This window comes from Chiloscyllium plagiosum, unplaced genomic scaffold (assembly GCF_037043375.1).
Source record: "Chiloscyllium plagiosum isolate Xiang-an unplaced genomic scaffold, Cpla_swu_hap1 HiC_scaffold_2, whole genome shotgun sequence".
Classification (NCBI taxonomy): Eukaryota; Metazoa; Chordata; class Chondrichthyes; order Orectolobiformes; family Hemiscylliidae; genus Chiloscyllium; species Chiloscyllium plagiosum.
This window is the reverse complement of record NW_028270140.1, coordinates 36641389-36662844: the sequence shown is the minus strand read 5'-3', so window position 1 is coordinate 36662844 and position 21456 is coordinate 36641389. Positions and strand designations below refer to the sequence as shown.

Here is a 21456-nt window from a genome sequence, read left to right as displayed (position 1 = left end):
TGAATTACATTAAGCAGCCTCCTAACATTATTGGAGGATCTGTGGCGCTTCATGAAATCTGTCTGGTCCTCTTTAACAATTAAAGGTAACACAGTCTCCAGCCTTAATGCAAGACTCAGAGAGGATTTTAAAGTCAACACTTAAGTGTGAAATGGGCCTGTAGGAAGCACAGTCCTCCAGGACCTTCCCTTTTTTAAGAATAAGCGAAATATTGGTCTCTCTTAGAGATGGCGGGAGATGATCATGACTATATGCGTCATTGAACATGTTGAGCATCAGGCCTGACAACATGCTTATAAATTGCTTATAAAATTCACTGGAAAGTCCATCAGGACTGGGTGTCTTTCCACTCTGAAGCTGTTTCACAGCCTCCTGCACCTCTTGCCCTGATAAGGGGGCATTGAGAAAAGACTCTTGTTTTGGGGAGGTCGCACTTGAGAGCTCCAGATCCTTGAAAAAGGACTCCATCTTGGCCCGCCCCTCCTCACAACCCTCAAATTGATATAATTCAGAGTAAAATCTCTGGAATGCCACATTAATCTTTTTGGAATCACAGGTCAGGTTCTCAGACCCCTCCCTAATCAACATATTGGCTTGTGGGACACTCCTTTTCCTTTGTCACCATGCTCAGACAACCTTTGTTTTGCGAAAGTAAGCTCCTTTTTTGCTCTCTGCAGGAGCACAGAATTCAATGCAGACCACAGTGCCATATCCTCTGTAACTTGGCCAATGAGGGCCTGTCAAAGTAAGCCTTCTTGGCTGCCTTCAACCATGCTTTGAGGAGACATTGCTGCTCGCCCTTCTACCATTTCCTACTGGCAGAATAGGAGATAGCTAACCCCCTGGCATAGGCTTTGGCAGTTTCCCAAAGGACAGATGGGCTACTAACCAAGCCTGAATTAATGTCTAGCAATTCCCTAAGTTCTGTAGAGAAGTACTCCACAAACTTATTAACCTTAAGGATAAAGGGATTGCCAGTGCCTTGGGCCCATTATAATGTTCTTAATCTTAGGCAACAGGTACACTGGAGCATGATCGGAGGTAGTAATATGACCAACCGTACAAGATGCCATCAAGTCCAGGGTTGCCATGGTGGGTCAGAAATAAAATCAATCCTGATGTGACATCTGTGTGGATTGGAAAAAACATAAAATCCCTGCCTTTCGGGAGGAGACGCCTCCAGATGTCCACCAACCTGAACCCCACACACAGATCCACTAATTGTTTAGTTTGTACAGAGGGTATTGAGGGGCCTTTGGGCAACCTGTCTACCGTAAGATCCATAAGACATTTAAAATCTCCCTGTATAATGATATGCTAGGACTCGAGACTGATCAAGTTAGAGAACGCATCTACCAAAAATTTGAGGGGATGGGCCAGAGGGCAGTAAACATTTAAAACACCATATTCTTCCCGTTTATCAGGGCTTTGGCGATTACAAACCTCCAGTGTCTGTCTTTAACACACTAGTAACTTAAATATAGCTACTCCCATACTTCTGGTATTAAAAGATGAAAAGGAAACCTGATCAAAACCATTCTGCTATAGTTTCAAATGCTCCCTATCAAGCAAGTGTGTCTCCTGTAATAAAGCAATATCCACCTTTTCCTTTCTAAGACTCGAGAGTACCTTTTTCCTCTTAATTGGTGAGTGACTCCCCTTGATGTTCCAGGTAAACTATTTAATCAAGTCATTAGACATACCTTCTGCAATAACATTTAGACTCCAAAGAGGAGGAACTTTAATTGCAAATTGCCGAGCCTTAGTGTTGCAAGATCCAATAAACGTAAAAACTACATGAATTAAAATCACTGCAGTTAACAAACCTACAAAGCTATCATAACTATATACAACAAAAACCAAAAAAAAACAACATATAAAGTGCCAATGGCGCTGAATAGGGGAACTCACCCCATGCCCAAAGGGGGCATCTACACATCCCAAAACCCAATTTCCCATCCCGCTGCTAATACTGTAGCCAGGGCATTTAAATACCTGAACTGGGCATTAACTGCCTGTAGGTAGGCATCTAACCATCCCAACCATTTTCTCTCCTCCTAGCTAGAGCTGAACACAAACACAAACAGAAAAGAAACAAAATACACGACAAAATAACAATGTGAACAAAGAAATTTTGAAACAAAAAGGTAAGTACCCCACTGTCCTTTGGTGCAACTTAACTTAGAAATTGAAAGTATACACCCCACCGCTCCAGAGCATCGTTTAGACCAGATGGTTATCAATAAAAAAAAGGAAAAGAAAGCCCCGACCGGACTTACCCTCTTTGTTTTAAAGCAAAGTAGAGACATACCCCAAACAACACTGTTATTTGTACATACTAACTTGTTCAGATTAAGTTAATTTGTCCACAAAGTCTCTTGCCTTCTCCAACGTGTCAAGGAGATATACAGACCCAAAGCACCGCTGGATTCCTCAGAGAGTACTGGTTCCCGAGCTCCCTCAGTCTTCTCTTGTTGCTGTCTTTTTTGGATCACCACTGCTGAACTGTCCTGGAAGAACATGATCTGAGAGCCCTCGCAAACTAGGGCCTTCGGATCCATCCCTTGGCTTCTGGAAGATTCCACAATTATCTCCGTATCTCTATAGTGATGAAACCGCCCCAAGACAGGACAAGGACATTGGTCCAGACCAGACCTCTGTGCCATGACCCGGTGATTCCTCTTAATCTTCAAGCTTCTCATTTCCAGCCTCCAAGTTAAGGAATTTTGGCAACCAGTCCTCAATAAGTTCCACAGGTCGCTCACGTTCCTTATCCTCCAGCAGACCAACAATCTGAAAACTTTTACTCCTGTCCCTATTTTCGAGGTCATCGACCTGGTCAAGCAAATTATGGACCTGCGCTTCCAGGGCCTGGATCCTATCCTTGGAGTAATCGGTATCATCTTCCATCACTGTGACCCTGTGTTCTACCTCTTCCGTCCTTCTCTCCAGGTCTCCCAGCTGCTGTTCATGTTTCTGCAGCAAGATAGAGATCAGGGCCAGCTTCTCCTCTACCTGCTTGCCCAACATCTCGCGAGACTTCACAAGCTCCTTTACCAGGACCTGGAAGGAAATAAGAGTTTGAGGATCCTGCAGGCTGGGCCATGGGCTCAACCTTGTACATACCTCCTCCCTTCGGCATCCCTGAATGGTGAAAACAGGAGGTAAATTGTTTTCTGACAGTTTCCTGGGACTCCACAACCTTTCCAGAGTCCCAGGATATCATGGTGGTCCGAGTAGGATGAGTTAAAACTTTGTCCCACTTGCGCTGCAATGCAGAGCTCTGCAACGCAATCTTCCTAGATTGCCGCCATCTTGGATCCCCCTGCCTTCGTATGTTAATGGGCTATTCATGAAATTGTTATGATACGTTTCAAGGCACATATGTGGGAAGGGGCTTTTTGCACAAATTGTCACATGTGATTTTGGAGATTTTAAAAAAAATGTTTTTCAGCATAGTAATAGCAGCCAAATGAATAAAGTAGCTGCAGCCAACAGCACAGCGCTGCAGAGCTCTCAGGACTTGAGTATATACTGAATTAATCTAAGGAGGGCAAGGTATTGTGATGGTACAGTGTTTTAAGAGAGATTTGTTCTGTTCAGTTTCTCTTGCAAAGAGGAGTTGCCACAATGATGATTAAATGTCTGCTTTAGAAATGTTTTTTAATTAGGTAAATATTGGAGTCAGACTCACACAAACTCAGGGTTTTAGTTTTTCTTTCAGTTGAGGTTTGAAGTTAGCTGTTGGAGCTGATAGATACAGCTCTCTGTCTGCTGTTAGATTGTTTCTTTCTCCTGGACTGGAAGGGAGATAGCTCGTCCGGGATCAATTTGTTCTGGACCAAACCAAGCCCCCTCAAAATATATTAAGAAGACTGCCGAGACCAAAACTTTTTATTTTAAGGTGACTGTAAGTTGCTGTGTTCCAGATGTGATTCAATTGGACCACCACTAGACTTTAAGCAAAACACACTCTAATCTTACAACATAGTTAAAATAAATAAGAATAGGCATAATTTTAACTCTATTGAAGCATTTAATAAAATATTATTTAACTACTAATCAACAACTGTTCCAATGATAGCAGCATCTCATAAACACACTTCAACAAAGGCAAATTCAGCCAAACAGATTTTCCACACATGCCCTCTCCCTTCCAGTCCAGGACTAATTTCAGACGATACCCAAGCACTTAGAGCAAAATCAAAGCCTGAGGGCCAAAACAGTTGTCAGATAAATGCTTCAGAAAGAAAGCTTTACTTCACATTTGTGACAGTTTAATTTTGATATTTTGTGCTAAAACATATTATTTGACAAGAGGAGCAGGAGGAAAGTTTTACTTGTATAGTAACTATTTGATGTATTTCACCCTGTCCATGACTCTATTTCCTACAATAATACAGTATTGCGAATACATCGACAGTACTGCATATATAGCTTTAATCTTCTTATTTAAAAGGAGAATTATACCTGCTCTGAAGGCATATCAGATATGGTTCATGAGGGGGATGAAGGGATTGTCTTTTGCGGGAAGTTACAGCAGTTTGGACCGACACACAGTGTGGTTTAAAAGAATGAGAAGTGATTATTTTTAAAACATCTGAGATTCTGGAGGAGCTGGACAGGATGGATTGAACTGAAAAGTTGCCTCTTGTGAGGAAAACTAGAACTGGACAATTTCAGAATAAAGGGTTATCCCTTTCATACACAGATGAGGAGGAATTTCATCTCTCAGAAGATCGCTAAGCTTTGAAATTCTCTACCCCAGACAGCAGTGGAGGCTGATCAATGACATAGTCATTCAATTCAATTTCACTTTATTGTCCATTCAGAAATTAATTAAGTACACTGCTTGTTCATTACAAAATTACACTAAAATTAATAATAAATTGAAAGCAAATGACTCTTTTTAATACATATTCGATTAGAATTATTTCGATGTATTAAAATAATCAGCAAGTTCCATTCTGTGTGCATATCTTGTCCATACAAATTCCTGTCAAAAGTTCTTATCGTAAAGTATACAAGAGGTCCTGGAGCTGATTTACCCTCAATCACATACAGGCAGGTTGCTCATCATGCTAGACAGTAGGATAAGAGAGGTGATAGCAGAATAAGGCTGTTTCAGAGTCAAACAGCATAGAAATAGACCTTTTGGTCCAACCAGTCTATGCCGACCATAATCCCAAACTAAACTAGTCCCACCTGCCTGCGTTTGGCCCTTATCCCTGCAAACATTTGTTATTCATGTATTTATCAAAATGTCTTTTAAATGTTGTAACAGTACCTGCATCCACCATTTCCTCTGGAAGTTCATTCCACACACGAACCACTCTGTGTAAAGATGTTGTCCCTCATGTCTTTTTCAAATCTTTCTAATCTTGCCTTAAAAATATGCCCCCTAATTTTGAAATCCTCTGCCCCAGGGAAAAAACTCTGCCATTCACCTTATCCTTACCCTCCATGATTTTATAAATCTCTCCAGGGTCACCTCTGAACCTCATATGGTTCAGTGGAAAAAAAAAACTCAGCCTATCCAGCCTCTCACCATGACTCAAACCCTCCACTACTGACAACATCCTGGTAAATTTTTTCTGAACCTTCTCCAGCTGGATGTTCTAGGGGCTCTGTTACAACTAGGCCATCTCATCCATAGCACTCAAGAGATTCAGGCATTCTTTAGCCCGGTCAGTTCTGCTCTAGCCCCTTTCATTGTGTGAGATCTCATCCCACAAGAGAGACACAGAAAGAACACTGATGGTTACATTGCAGTGTTTGGAAAAATGGATCTCAACGCTGGAGGAACAAGATGCGAATGTGGGAGCTTGCAGCATCAATAGGTTTTAAGGGGCTGACAAAGGTCTGGGCTATGCCTTGGAGAGTTGCTGGGTACATTGAGTGAGATATCATGTGAGGATGAATTCACAGGCAGTGATCATTTAGTTACCCTGCTGAGATATTGGTGATCCTCCTGTTCAGGCCTTTTGTGCCACTCTTTTATTACTTTACCATTGGTAGCACTGCCTTTAGCTGCCTGGGTCTTACACTCTGGAATTCCTTCCCTAAAGCTCTCCATCCCACCCCTCCTTTATGACCCAACCCTTTAGACAGAATTTTGGGCAGCTGTTCTAATATCGCCTTCTGTGAATCAGTGTCAACACTGTGCCATATTTTACTGCATTTAAAGATACTGTACAGATGCAAATTATTGTTGCTTGCCTGACCAGGCCTTCAACACTGCATCCATTTCTGGTCAACCAAACACAAGTGTCACTGGTGAATGACAATGCAGGGAAGAGACCCAAGGATGATTGGCATAAACCAGGTTTAAGTTGAAAGGAAATGGACTTGGGTGTTATAATTCATCAAGGCAGAGTCTGAGAAATGCTTGGGCAAAACCACAAGGAGATTCCCTGAAAATGAACAGTGAAGCTCCACAGGGATCTACTGCAGGTTTCCCAGTTGCATGGGTGAGGCTGCCATCAGCTCCAAGCTTGTGCTGGAATCTGCAGGAATTAGAGATCAACCTCTTAAATATGGCTGCAAGCAAATCCCAGGAGAAACAGCAATGGGGTTTGAGAATCTCTCTTCTTTTCCATTGCCTTTCAATTGAAAGGGTAATTGATGGCAGTGGAGTATTTTGACAGAATGGGACAGGTTTAGAGACTGAGAGAGTTCATGTGCTGGAACCTGTCCACTCAGAAATGGAAAGCCCCAATCTAGAGGCTTATCCTTGCAGTGTTCTTTGGAGAAAGGTGAGGACTGCAGATTCTGGAGATCAGAGCTGAAAAATGTGTTGCTGGAAAAGCGCAACAGGTCAGGCAGCATCAAAGGAACAGGAGAATTGACGTTTCGGGCATAAGCCCTTCTTCAGGAATGAGGAGGGTGTGCCAAGCAGGCTAAGATAAAAGGTAGGGAGGAGGGACTTGGAGAAGGGGCGTTGGGAATGCGATAGGTAGAAGGAGGTTAAGGTGAGGGTGATAGGCCGGAGAGGGGTTGGGGGCGGAGAGGTCGGGAAGAAGATTGCAGGTCAAGAAGGTGGTGCTGAGTCCGAGGATTGGGACTGAGAAAAGGTGGGGGGAGGGAAATGAGGAAGCTGGAGAAATCTGCATTCATCCCTTGTGGTTGGAGGGTTCCTAAGCGGAAGATGAGGCGCTCTTCCTCCAGGCATCGTGTTGCCATGGTCTGGTGATGGAGGAGGCCAAGGACCTGCATGTCCTTGGCAGAATGGGAGTGGGAGTTAAAGTGTTCAGCTACAGGGCAGTTGGGTTGGTTGGTGCGGGTGTCCCAGAGGTCTAACAATGTTGAGGTGGTGTTGGTGGTTTGGTTGCGGGGGGCGGGCACAGCAATCAGTTTACAAACTGATTGTAAACCACATACAAATGACCTCTTCTGTTTCAGTGATTTCTTACTATTTTAGTCATCCTACTTGGACATGCTGTGGCACACTTCTGGAGCAGGTGGGCCTTAAACCCAGATCTTCTGGACCAGAGGTAGGGACACTACCACTGCTCCACAGAGCCTTTGGATTTGTAATCCACTACAGTTCTCCAGTCTACCAACTGAGCTAACAAAAGACAACCAATGATTCTTTGTACAGTATTCTTCATATAAATATAATTCCCAAGTTGGAGTTTTATGACATGCTTTCAGGGGTACTATACAGAATACCTGCTACCTTCTATAACTCAGTTAAATTTACATTTACACGCTGTGAACAAACTTTGTAATCTTGTATTATCTTGCTACTGTTCCTTCTCTTATAACCCACTGCATATTGCCTTTCCTATCTGCTTCACATTGTAAAACTAAGATCAGGAATGCAGACACACCTCAAAACCAGCTGTTTAAAAATTGGAGTTGCCAAAATCTGGACATCTTTAGAATATGGCATACATATGTTTAAAAGCATTTTGCTCAATTAAAATGAACCTAATGGGACAATTTGGCTAGGTGCTGAACTCCATATTTGTTTCACTGTTTGTGCACCAGTCTATTTGGAAAGCTCCAAACAATCCTTAACCCCAGAGGAGAAAGTGAGGTCTGCAGATGCTGGAGATCAGAGCTGAAAATGTGTTGCTGGAAAAGCGCAGCAGGTCAGGCAGCATCCAGGGAACAGGTGAATCGACGTTTCGGGCATAAGCCCTTCCTGAAGAAGGGCTTATGCCCGAAACGTCGATTCTCCTGTTCCCTGGATGCTGCCTGACCTGCTGCGCTTTTCCAGCAACACATTTTCAATCCTTAACCCCACCTAACCATGGTTCACTGGTGCCACTCACTGAACAAAACACTCAACCCCAAATCTAGCAAGGTCCTCAATTTAGACGCTCCTGGTTTTGAGAAGTGTGCACCTAAAAGACCGCATACCGCAGGGGCACGTTTATCTCACTGGATATGATCACAAGTTTGCAAGCTGAGCCAAGTTATACTGGATTAGAGGTGGTTTTGGTCAAAATGTTCCTCAAAATGTGATGAGTTTTGCAGTGGAATGGAGTACACCAGGCCTTTTACAGACTGAATGGTCATTAATGGTTTAACCGCCAAATGTTCCTGCTGAGATATAGACAGTTCCCTTGTTTTCAGCATGAATTTGGTGGTCAAACAAGTCACTTTTGTGATATCAGTTAAGAAGCAAAGGTTTTTTTAGCTTTAATTCTCCCTCAACGGAGTTCAACTAAAAGCAAAATCCACTGCAAACAGGCTTTCTTATGTCATAAATAACAAAATATTTATGAGGAGGAAGAGAAACAATGGGAGTACACAATAAAAGACAAACCTATCCCTTTCACAACCGCAGGAAGCCCCGAAATACTTTACAGCTAATGACAGATTTCTGAAGATGAGTTATTGTTGAAATATTGGAAAAGTGACAGCCAAAGTGTGCACAGCAAGCTCCCACAAACTGCAACTCGATAATGACTTGTTAATTTCTTTTGTAAAGTATTTCGGGGCTTCCTGCGGTTGATGCTGGCTGACTTTAAAGCAAAGTAATTACAAGGAATAAATAACTTTCAAAAGGTACAAGACTGTCTTTACAAACAAAGCTAAACGGATTGCACCAACAAAATCTCCAGTGTCTCATTACGCACCGTTTTCTGTTTACAACAGACAGCAGATGGTGCACCTTACATTATTGCTGCTGCTTAGGAGCTGAAGTGTTGTACACAAGTAATTCATTGCTTACACTTACTTTAAATAGTTTGAGAATGTGCTAAATATTGTACAAGGCCAATTTATTCATTTGAGTCACTCTCAACACCAAGAAACCAAATTGGTTGGTATGTCACATTGTGCTGCCTTTTGATGTTTCAATGTGGAACTTTACAATATAGGAGACCATTTGGCCCACTGAATCTACACTGGTTCTTTAAAGGTGCTATTCAACTTGTCCCTTAACTCTGCTTTCTCCCATTGGCTCTGCAAACCTTCAACTTTCAAGAAAATATCCAATTTCTTTCTGCAGATTATAACTGAACATATTTTCACCATCATTTTAGACTGTGCCTTGCAATTTATGACAACTCAGAGTCAATTGAGCATAGGAATTGGAATGTCATGTTGAGGCTATACAAGACATTGGTGAGACCACTTTTAGAATGCTGTGTAAACTTCTGGTTGCCCTGCTATAGGATGGATGTTATTAAAATTTTACAAAGATGTTGCAGGGACTGGAAGATTTGTATTATAAGGAGAGGCTGAATAGGCTGAGACCTTTTTCAATAAAATAATTACAGAAGGAATAAATAACTTTAAGAAATCTATAAGACTGTCTTTACAAAACACAATGCTAAAAGAATTGGAGCAACAAAATCTCCAGTGTTTCATTGTGCACTGTTTTGTGCACAAAAAAAAACTGAGGGTGCATCTTACATTAATGCTGCTTGTTGCTTAAGAGGTGAAGTGTTGTACACAAGGAATTCATTGCTTCCATTTACTTTAAGTAGTTAGAGATGTACTAAGATGTTGGTGAGATGTTAGATGAGAATGTGTTAGTAGAAAAAGTTGCATCCTATCCATCAAGCTGCTCGCAATTTTGAAAACTTTTCTTAAATCTTCCATTAACCTATCTGCTCCAAGAACTATTTCGAGTTACCGAAAATCTCTCATCCCCAGTACCATTCTGGTAAATCTCCTCTGCAGACTCTCAACAAACCTCCTTTTACGGGATGCCTGCAATTGGTCACATTACTCTAGCTGAGCCCCAAACTCAGAAGGTTTAGAAGACCTTTACTGAAATGTACCCACTGGGAGAATAGTAAACTGCCTATCTCAATCACTGCTTAGGCTCACATTTGAATTGCAACTTCAGCAAGGTAGTGGAATGTATTACTGACCAGGAAAACTGACTATGCAAGGATCAGTGGCTTAAGGAGAATTTGTGAAATATATTTTTAAACTTAACCAGTGATTGTCCAAAGAATAAGGGAGTGGGAGGGTTTAATTTCTGTTAAGAATGAAATGAATGATCCTGCAGAAGTGTAAATTGAAATTTGACATCTTGATCTTTAACCAACTGTGTCATCTAACTGCCTCTGGGAAAAGGATTTTCAACTTGAGTCATGCTGAGAACTAAAAGAGATACATAGGACATTACTTGGAAAGCAATTAAAAATTCTGCTATCTCCTTTTTAGTATACAGCTGCAGTATGCTGAGAACAACACAAGGAAGAACATACTGGACGTTTTGCAGTTTTACTTTTAAACAATGCAATCCTCGGCAACTTTGCAACCACAGTTCACAAGATTTGGAGGGCAAGTGTTAAATAATCAAAAATCTATCACTTGTCATGTGGGAACTGGGTAGTTAGAAGGGTCTTAGAAGCTTGAGAATACTTACTTGCACTGGGTGTAATGGGCTTCACTGTTTATGGAGTAGAAAATTGTCCGGTATTTAAATTCTCCGCTATTGTTCAAGGTAGCTATCTACAATTGGTTTAACACCAGGCTACAAACTTAAAATAACATAATTACAAATTATGTCTGAATTCTGAAGGGAAAAAGGAGAAACAGATTGAGAATAAAATTGTTTTAATAATCATGAACCTAAGCAGTACAGTGGCACTCTACATTAAAATGTTAATACGAGTTCACAATAATTTCGCTGAAAGAGAATATGAAAACTTTCTATTGGTCCAGAAGTTTCTCTTCCTCACAGAATGACAGAGTATAGAAGGAGGCCAATTCATCCACCTATCAATCTATTTAAACTCTTGGAAAGATCGAGCCAATTAGTCTCCCCTCTGCTCTTTCCCCATAACCCTGTATTGTTGTCACTACCTAGGATTTATTCAATTCCAATTGAAAGTTAGTAGTAAATCTGCTTCCACCGCTTTTTTAGGCAGTGCATGCCAGCTCTTACCTCATTCCATCTTATTACTCATTCTTTTGCCACGTTACCCATAATCGACATTCTTTCATTACTGATGTTATTTATAGTGATACTGATGCTCTAAGGAGAATAAGCCCAGTTTCCTTATTGCTGCCATGTAACTGAAGTCTTGTATCTGTTAATATTCCAATAAGTCTCCTTGGTACCCACTGGAGGCCTGATGTACTTCCAAAAACGCTCAGAACTTTTTCTCATTTTATTTATTCATTTATTGGTGATGGGGGCTTCACTGGCTGGACCAATATTTATTGTCCATCACAAATTACTGAAGGTGGTGATGGCCACAATAATTCAGCTGGGGCCTAACCAAGAAAGGCTCAGCATGACTTTCTTGCTTTTGCACTTAATGCATCTATCTATAAAGTTGAGGATCCGGAATGTCTTTTTAACAGTCTGTGCAACCTATCTTGGAGAAAGTGAGAACTGCAGATGCTGGAGATCAGAGTCGAGAGTGTGGTGCTCCTGACTTGCTGTGCTTTTCCAGCACCACACACTCTACTTTGCCACCTTTATGCTTCTGTACATATGCACTCAAATTGTCTCTCAATTCCTGCACCTCCTTTAGAATTGTACCATTTATTTTACATTGCTTATCGGCAGCATTCTTATCAAAATAGACTGTCTTGAATTTCACCTCCTAGACATCTCTCCATTTCACCTGCCTGTATTGCTCTGATGACTGTTACCATTCTCTGTGCTGTCCATTACATTTCAGAGCTTTGGGTCACTTGCAAAGTTTGAAACTATATTCTCTGTACCCAAGTATTGTTACGTATATAAAAGAGAAGCGATCCAGTTATGAACACAATTGTAAGTATCAAATTGATGTGGGATTGGGAATAGGTCTGGGGCAGAAGGAACCAGTACTAATTCTGAACATTGATTGAGATTATAACAGTGTAAAGTGCAGAGTGGCAAGGATTCCCAAAATGTGTACAAAATAACTTGCTGGATCATGAGGTGGAGCAAGTGGGTGATTTTCAGCAGTAAAACATTTAAAAAAGAGAGATCACAATATCATTAGATTTCAAACAATGCAACAATCAGAAGTGATAACACCAACTAGGGGCTGTGGAATTTCATTGAGTTATTAAAAAAAAATCAGGCCCAGCTGAACTGGAATTGAAGACTGGCAGTAGAAACAGGAAATCAGTAATAGATCGTCATCAAAGAGGAAATAGCTCCAGTACAGGCGAGACACAATCCCATGAGGGGAAAATGAATTGCATTCAAAGTGAGAGCTCCCTGGGTGAACAAACAGACAAAAATTAAAGTGAAACAAGAAAAGGGAAGCTTCTCACACGAAATGTCAGGCTCATAATTCTGCACAGAACAAAACTGAGCACAAGTAGTACAGGTCCAAGGAAAAATCAACAAGAAGTGAGTGGCAATTGCGGATTAGATCGATGGGTAATATAAAAGTGGATACAAATGTCTTTCATAAACTGAGTACAGGAGTTAAGAGGTCATATTGCAGCTGTACAGGACATTGGTTAAGCCATTTTTTGGAACATGGTGTTCGATTCTGGTCTCCCTGCTATACAAAAGGTGTTGTGAAAGGGTTCAGAAAAGATTTGGAAGAACATTGCCAGAGTTGGAGAGTCTGAGCTATTGGGTGTGGCTGAATAGGCTGGAGCTGTTTTCCCTGGAGTGTTGGAGGCTGAGGGGTGACCTTACAGAGAGTTATAAAATCATGATGGGCATGGATAGGGTGAATAGTCAAGGTCTTTTCCCCAGGGTCAGAGAGTTCAAAGTTTGAGGGCAAAGGTTTAAGGTGAGGAGGGAAAGATTAAAAAGGCACCTAAGGGGGAACCTTTTCATGCAGCAAATGATGCATGCACAGAATGAGCTGCCAGAGGAATTGGTGGAGGCTGGAACAATTACAACATTTAAAAGGCATCTGGATGGGTATATGAATAGGAAGGGTTTGGAGGGATATGAGCCAAATGCTGGCAAATAGAACTAGATTGATTTAGGGTACCTGGTCAGCATGAATGAGTTGGACCAGCTCTCTGTTTTGTGCTGTACATCTCTATGACTCAGTGACATATAAATAGTAAAAATGTAATCAAAGGAAGTGTACTGGTGGCCAAGCTGGAGATCTTTTTGTGGAGGCATAGGGTATGGCTGAACAGCTAAATGAATACTAACTTTAAGAGAGAAAAAGATGCTGTTGCCCAAGACATTAGTAATTGAGGAGGAGGGCGGCAACAGGACAGAACAAAAATAGGTTAAAAAATTACTAAAAGAGTGGACAGTTCTCAAAGAAGAAAAGTCACAAAATCTGAATGGAAGACATTTTAATTACAAAAGGAGGGAAGGATGGAAATTGCAGAGTCTGGCCACAATTTTCCATTCTTTGAATATCGGTGTGGTCTCAGAGGATTGGAAGATTGCAAACACTACACACTTGAACAAAAGAGGGAGAGGGAAAAACCTGGCAGGACAATCATATCAGTGTTGAGGAAACTTTGAGCCAGTTTAATCTACAACAAAACTGGCTTTTGAAACTCTGTCTCTAGGATCTCCTTCGCTACCTATTACTGGCTTTAATGTGGACCAAGACTTCTAGCTGCTCCCCAGTCCCTCTGCAAAGTGTTCTCCAACAGTTGCCCTGACACATGGCATGAAAAGGACTACCCACCTGACTAACATATCCCCCATAATCACAGCATTAAAGTCATGAAGTGGCCATTTAGCCCTTTGAGTCTCGGCTGCTTCGCTGTAGGACAGTCCAATCAGCCCTATTCCCCCATTCTATCCCTATAGTCCTGAAAGTTTATTTTCCTTAATTACCCATGAACTTTCCCTTCGATCTCGACACTTCTGTGTTCTCTCAAGTGTGCAATGCCATGGCATGCCAGGTCTGCTGTTGACCATATTCCCTCTGAGCCAACCTCAGAACTGTCACACACCTAGAGACCATCTATACTGCCCACTTCCTCCTCTCCTGGCAAACGGCCATCCACTGCCTATCATCTTGAATTCTCTGGAGCTGTGGGGCAATGACCTCTGGCAATACATGCTTCATCAAATTCTCAGCCTCCCATATAGTCTGCAATGAGACTCCAGCATTTCTCACATTCAAACGGCTGGAAGCAATTTCCACGTATATGGACATAAAGGGTCCTGGAGTTCCCACATAGCACAGAAAATCCAGTAAAAGGATTTCAGGTGCTTCTTTATTTTGGTATATGCTCACCTACAATGACAAATAGCTTTTACATACTGCTTTTAATGGAGTAAAACGTCCCAAGAGGCTGCCAAGGAGGATTATCGAACAAGTTTTCAGGCAAACCCATTAGGTAAGGTGATCGAGGGCATGATCCAAGAGGTAGATTTTAAAGAGCTCCTTAAAGAGGAACAGGAGAAAAAGAGGTAGAGAGGCCGACAGCAGGAATTCCAGGACTTCCATTTCATTGATCTGAAGGAACAGCTGCAATGGGATAGAAACTAAAATTGTGAAAGTGCAATAGGCCACAATTAAAGTAAGACAGAACTCTAAAGATTGTAGGACTGGAGCAAGGCCATGAAGGGCATTAAACACAATGAAAATGCTTAAATTGAGGTTCAAGCAAATTGTGATCCAATGAAGGTCAACAAACACAGGGACAATGGGCAAACAGGACTCCAAACAAGTTAGAATACAAGTAGCAGAGTTTTGGGTGAGTTCAGGTTATGCAGCATGAGAGGTTGACCTGAATAAGATGGAATTGTTGAGTCTAGACTAACACAGGATTGACTGAGGGTTTAAAAAGCACAGGACCTTAGACAGGTCAGAGGTGAGTGACATTTTATTGGTGGTATGAATATGCTGGCTAGGAGTTTGCCACAGATGTTATAGATGATTTCAGACAATGAAGAGAAACGGAGTTGGCTGCTAGGAATGGAATTCATTATGGGGACCAAAGACAATGGTGGTGATAGTGATGAAGGGATTTGGAGCATAGTTGGGTACAGACAGCATTCATTTGGAAGATATATGTTAGGTTGCCTGTGCACATGATTTCAGTTTAGTATCCCCTGCTTCTTATCTATCACATATGCATATCAGTTATTTATTTACTTAATGCAGTTGGGTCCCTTTCATTTTGGAATCTGCATTGTTCATTTTAATCTTATCCTGTTGGATCCAATTATGAACTCTGAACACTTACTTTTACTTATTTAATGTTGCCACAAAATAGTACTTTTTTTTTTGCCTGTCCTCTTTCTGCACCAAATTCCCACTCTGACCAAATTCCCATCATTCCACTTAAGGGTAGAGATGCCACTTGGATTGATCTAGTTCTCAGTGGTTGTGTTCTCCAGGCTCTGTGTTTTGGCACTTACCCCTTCAGAAACACATGCATTACAGCTGGTCAGATACCTTGCAGCCACAATACTCTGCATACTTAGACAGGGGTTCACACCTGATTGACTGTTTATTGGCAGCTAGCTTTTCTTTCTCTCCTGAACAGTAAGAAAACAAGGTTAAATTTTAGTTTAATTAAAACCACACATTTAGCAATAAATTTCTGCTCCCACCCAATTCCTGCAACAATAAGAGTTTACAATTTTGTTTTTTTTTAATACAGAGGTTAAATTACAAGACTTTATTTTCTGAAAAGTGTAATGAAAATACTTTGACAAAGGATTATGGATGATTAAATGAGTAACTATTGCCCCCGTTTGAATAACAGCACACATTTTTTTTTCATTTCTATTTGCACTATTTCTCCCCCTTTGCTAGAAGCTGTACATTTGAAACAATCTTTTGGTCTAAAGGATCCAGTCTTTTCTCAGCTGCTGGTAGAAAGGAACTTCCCTGGTTTAAGAAGTGAGGCCTGTGTGAAGGACACAAAGGTGAAGCTCTCACTTTGCTCGAGCCTGACCTTCTTTGCTAGTTTGGGGACCACAGCTCTGAGGGAGCGAAGGCCCATCCGCTGCTCCTCAAACCACACATTGTCCAACTGAGAGAAATCTTTCCTGGCCACGAGGTAAAAGGATGACTTGGGATCCCGCTGGCTCGGAGGTCGGTGGGTGTACATGTATTTATACAGCAGGCAGTATGGGCATCTCTTGAGTCCTTCAGAGTGCTCGTGGTAGATTTGCCCAAAGCAGAGCTTATTGCTGCACACTTTGTTCTCTCGTTTGACCATGTCAGTCCTGGCAAAGAAGGGCCGGTTTTCAGTGTCCTTCAGCAGCTCAATGTCCCCATACATGAGGTCCACGTGCTCCTGCAAGGTTCTCATGTTGAAGTACTGGCTGTTGAACTTTACCACCACGCTCAGCAAAGCCACTGGGTTGGCATCACCAAGGTAACCGGCCTGCCACATCTCCTCTTCATCCTGGCCTGAGAAGTAGATGATGTTGCGGGATCGTGAGCCTGACATGCCTGCCTTGTTCAGCTGCCTCAGTTTGTCCTTCAGCTTTTGGGTGGAGGATTTGAAGACGGCGTCTCCAATCGAGAAACCCACATTGGCATTCTTCAGCACACGGTCCAGGCCACGACGGATAGCATGGAGGGAGGTGGCCAGGAAGTCAGAACCATCGGTCTTCCTCACAGTCACGTAGAAGTCCTCCAATAGCTCATTGAGCTTCGCAGGTGGAATCTTTAACAGACAGAAAATAGGGAGGGAATGTAAATGTTAAAATCACACAGCTCACTCCTTTTACACACAGTCCCCTCCTCATCTGAAAGCTGCTGTCATAGGAGTGGGGCTGTCCTCCACTCTCCAAGAACCAAGGAGTTATTCCTCAATGTCAGCCTAGAATCAATAAACTGTTTTGTCCTAAGAGTCATTACCATGAGGACTGATTCAGTTCCCACACATGCAGTATTGAGGCAACAACAATGGCTGTCCCGTTCAATAAAACAATCATTTCACATTGGCAACTTAGGTTTGAAGCCTTTCTCTCACTGCCCTCAAGATGATGGTGGTGAAAATGGGGAGCTTTCTCTAAGTAGTGGCTTCACAAAAAGATGATCTCATGGCGACTTTGAAAAATCCATGATATAATGGGAGAAAAAGTAAGCTAAAAATGTAATTTCAGATATTCTCGGGCAAGCTACAATATTGGATATAGGAGAAGAACCTTTTATTTAAACATTGATGGATAAGTAATTTTTTAGAAAATTAATCACGGGATGATGCCGTTACTGGCTAGGCCAGCATTTAATTACCATCTGGGATGGGCAATAAGAGTCAATCACATTGCTGGGGGGGCTGAAGTCACATGGAGGCCAGACCAGGTACAGTCAGCTACTTCCATCACTAATATAGATATTAGTGAATCAGAGTGGTTTTTCCTGACAGTTGATAATGGATTCATGGTAATCATTAGACTACTAATTCCAGATATTTGTTGAATTCAAATTCCACCATCTGCTGTGGCAGTATTGGAACCTGGGTCCCCAGAACATAACCCAGGTCTCTGGATTAACAGTCCAGCGGCAACACCACTAGGCCATTGGAATGCAATATGTTAAAAACAATAGTGGGAGGATGAGATAGTGTCATACATTGGTCGAATGAGATTAATTCCTTTAAGGAAAGTTTCAGCCACATTTAGGGTCACCAACCCTCCTGAAATGCTGTGAAATCTCCAGGGATTAAAAATTAATGATTAATGGCCTGGAACTGCAAGAAATTATACAAAAGATAATATTTGAAGTTTTTAAATTCTTTTTCTTAACTGAACATGAGTGACAACATCAAGCCAGTTCCCTGCCTCTCTCTGGGTGGCACGGTGGCACAGTGGTTAGCACTGCGGCCTCACAGCGCCAAAGACCCGGGTTCAGTTCCCGCCTCAGGCAGACTGTCTGTGTGGAGTTTGCACATTCTCCCCGTGACTGCGTGGGTTTCCTCCGAGTGCTCCGGTTTCCTCCCACAAACCAAAAAATGTGCAGGTTAGGTGAATTGGCTTTGCTAAATTGCCCATAGTGTTAGGTGAAGGGGTAAATATAGGGGAATGGGTCTGGGTGGGTTGCGTTTCGGTGGTTCGGTGTGGACTTGGTGGGCCGAAGGGCATGTTTCCACACTGTAATCTAATCTAAAAAACTTGCCTCTACATGCCATATCCCTACATGCCATATCCCTACATGAAGTCGAATTAAAACAAAACATCCAAAAATGACTGCTTTCTTTAAGGCACCAAGCGCAAAACTTCAAGGAAACATTTAATCCAACTAATCTATGTTGATGTTTTTGCTCCAAATGAGCCTCACCCCACTCTTTCTTAATCTCACAATCAGCGTCACCTCCTATTCCTATCTCCCTCATGTAAATGTAGAAAAAAGGAGTAGGCCATTGAGCCTGCTCTGCCATTCAATAGGATCATCCAACTCAGTAGGCTATTCCCATTTTTGCCCCAAACCCTTTGATCCCTTTTGTCTCAAGAACTATATCTAACCCCTTCATGAAAGCATTCAATGTTTTGACCTCAAACGCTTTCTGTGGCAGAAAATTCATTAGGCTCACCACCCTCTAGGTGAAAAAAATTCTACACAGCTCATATACTCTCCCAGCTTCTCTTAAAATTATCGACACCATTTGCCTTATCCATCCTTGTAATAGCAAGTTTCACATTCTCAATTCAGGCTCTTCTGAATCATCCTCTCCCTTAGTTCAACCACGTTAATAAAAAGAAAAGGGTAAAATGAATGACCCTACTATTAAAACATTCTCCATTAAGAGCATCAAGTGTATCTTATATGGACGATTACGGGATTCACATGTAATGGGTTTAAACAAAAATTCACTAGGCTTGCAGTAATGGGTTTAAACAAAAATAGTTAAAGAAAGATTCATTGAAGCATAAGATGATCATAAATATGAAGTAGCTGACCAATCTCCTCTCTCACAAAAAAATTTACATATACATCGCATTGCCAACATATAATGCACCTTAGGACCATTTCAATAAAACAAAATTATGACACTGATCCACACAAGGTGGTTTGAGGTCAGTTGACCAAATCTTGTTTATAGAGCTGAGTTTTAACATTTGCAGGTAGAGAGGTCTGGCATTCCAGAGCTGGGGACCATGGCAACTGAAGGCTCAGCCACCAACAGGGAGTACTTTGATTAGGAATTCACAAAGGCCGGAATTAGAGAAGTGCAGATAGCCTGCACATTCCTGGACACTATGGACAATTTAATTCGGCCAAGCCAGTTAACTTGAACATCTTTGAACTGTGGAATGAAACTGGAGCATTTGGAGGAAAACCATGCAGACCTGGGGAGAACATGCAAACTCCGCACAGATAGTCACTTGAGGGTCGAATCTAACCTTTATCCCTGTGCTGTGAGGCAGCAGTGCTAACCACTGTCCCACTCAATGAGGATGAGGATTCTAAAATTAAGCCCAATTGGGAGACAACGTAAGTCGGTGACAATAACGGTGATAGGAAAACAGGACTTGGTGAGGGCTAAAATGACCTCAAATTATGGTGAGTAGAATGTGCCAGAACAGTTGAGTCTGAAGGTAACAAAGACACAGATGAGATTTTCATCAGATGGAGTGAGACGGGAAAAATCAAGTGATATTATAGAGATTGAAATAGACACTCTCCCATCTCCTCAAAGCTCCAGAGATTTTCTCCCCTTCGAGCATTTAACTAACTCCAGCCCTACCGAGTTTTCACCATCCCTCCAGACCTTCCCCTCACTGAGGACGAACGATCAGTCCTCAGCAAAGGACTCACCTTCATCCTGACCCGTCCACGCATCAATGAATTTTATACACGCCATGACGCGAACAATTCTTCCGTCGCCTCCGCCTCCGAGCTTACTTTCACAATCAGGACTCCCGCCCACCTTCCGAGGACCCCTTTGCCCACCTCCAACACACTGCATCCACCTGGACACCCCGCACTGGCCTATTACCTGCCCTCGACCTCTTCATTTCCAACTGCCGCTGGGACATTAACCGCCTCAACCTGTCTACCTCCCTCCCCCACTCCAACCTCTCACCCTCACAACGCGCAGCCCTCCAATCCCTCTCCTCCAATCCCAACCTCACCATCAAGCCAGCAGATAAAGAGGGCGCAGTGGTAGTCTGGCGCACTGACCTCTACACTGCTGAAGCCAAACGTCAACTCGAGGACACCTCTTCCTACGGCCCCCTCGACCATGACCCCACCCCCCCATCACCAAACCATCATCTCCCAGACTATACAGAACCTCATCACCTCAGGAGATCTCCCACCCACAGCTTCCAACCTCATTGTCCGGGAACCCCGCACTGCCCGGTTCTATCTCCTTCCCAAGATCCACAAGCCTGACCACCCTGGCCGACCCATTGTCTCAGCATGCTCCTGCCCCACTGAACTCATCTCTACCTACCTCGACACTGTCCTATCCCCCCTAGTCCAGGAACTCCCCACATACGTTCGAGACATCACCCACGCCCTCCAACTCCTCCAAGACTTCCGTTTCCGTGGCCCCCGACGCCTCATCTTCACCATGGATATCCAATCCCTCTACACCTCCATCCGCCATGACCAGGGCGTCCAAGCCCTCCGTTCTTTCCTCTCCAGACGTCCCAACAGTACCCTTCCACCGACACTCTCATTCGTTTGGCCGAATTGGTCCTCACCCTTAACAATTTCTCCTTTGAATCCTTCCACTTCCTCCAGACCAAAGGGGTAGCCATGGGCACACGTATGGGCCCCAGCTATGCCTGTCTCTTTGTTGGCTATGTAGAGCAGTTGATCTTCCGTAATTACACTGGCACCACTCCCCACCTCTTCCTCCGCTACATTGATGACTGCATTGGCGCCACCTCGTGCTCCCGTGAGGAGGTTGAGCAATTCATCAACTTCACCAACACATTCCAGCCTGACCTTAAATTTACCTGGACCATCTCTGACACCTCCCTCCCTTTCCTGGACCTCCCCATCTCCATTAATGATGACTGACTTGACACCACCCCCCCCCACCCACCCCACCCTCCCATCCTGGCACTTTCCACTGCCACCGCAGGAACTGTAAAACCTGCGCCCACACCTCCTCCCTCACCTCCATCCAAGGCCCTAAAGGAGCCTTCCACATCCATCAAAGTTTTACTTGCACATCCACTAA

The 21456-nt window shown here is 42.8% G+C and overlaps 1 protein-coding gene across 1 annotated transcript in view; it reads right to left on the bottom strand.

The window, feature by feature from the left end:
• Positions 1 to 15857: 15857 nt before the first annotated feature.
• The window catches only part of kiaa1958 (KIAA1958 ortholog), a 113246-nt gene continuing 107647 nt past the window's right edge, over positions 15858 to 21456 (bottom strand). The window contains exon 4 of the mRNA XM_043715867.2: positions 15858 to 16983. Coding sequence (XP_043571802.2) covers positions 16171 to 16983 — 813 coding nt within the window. The 3' untranslated portion in view covers positions 15858 to 16170. The remainder of the gene's footprint in view (positions 16984 to 21456) is intronic.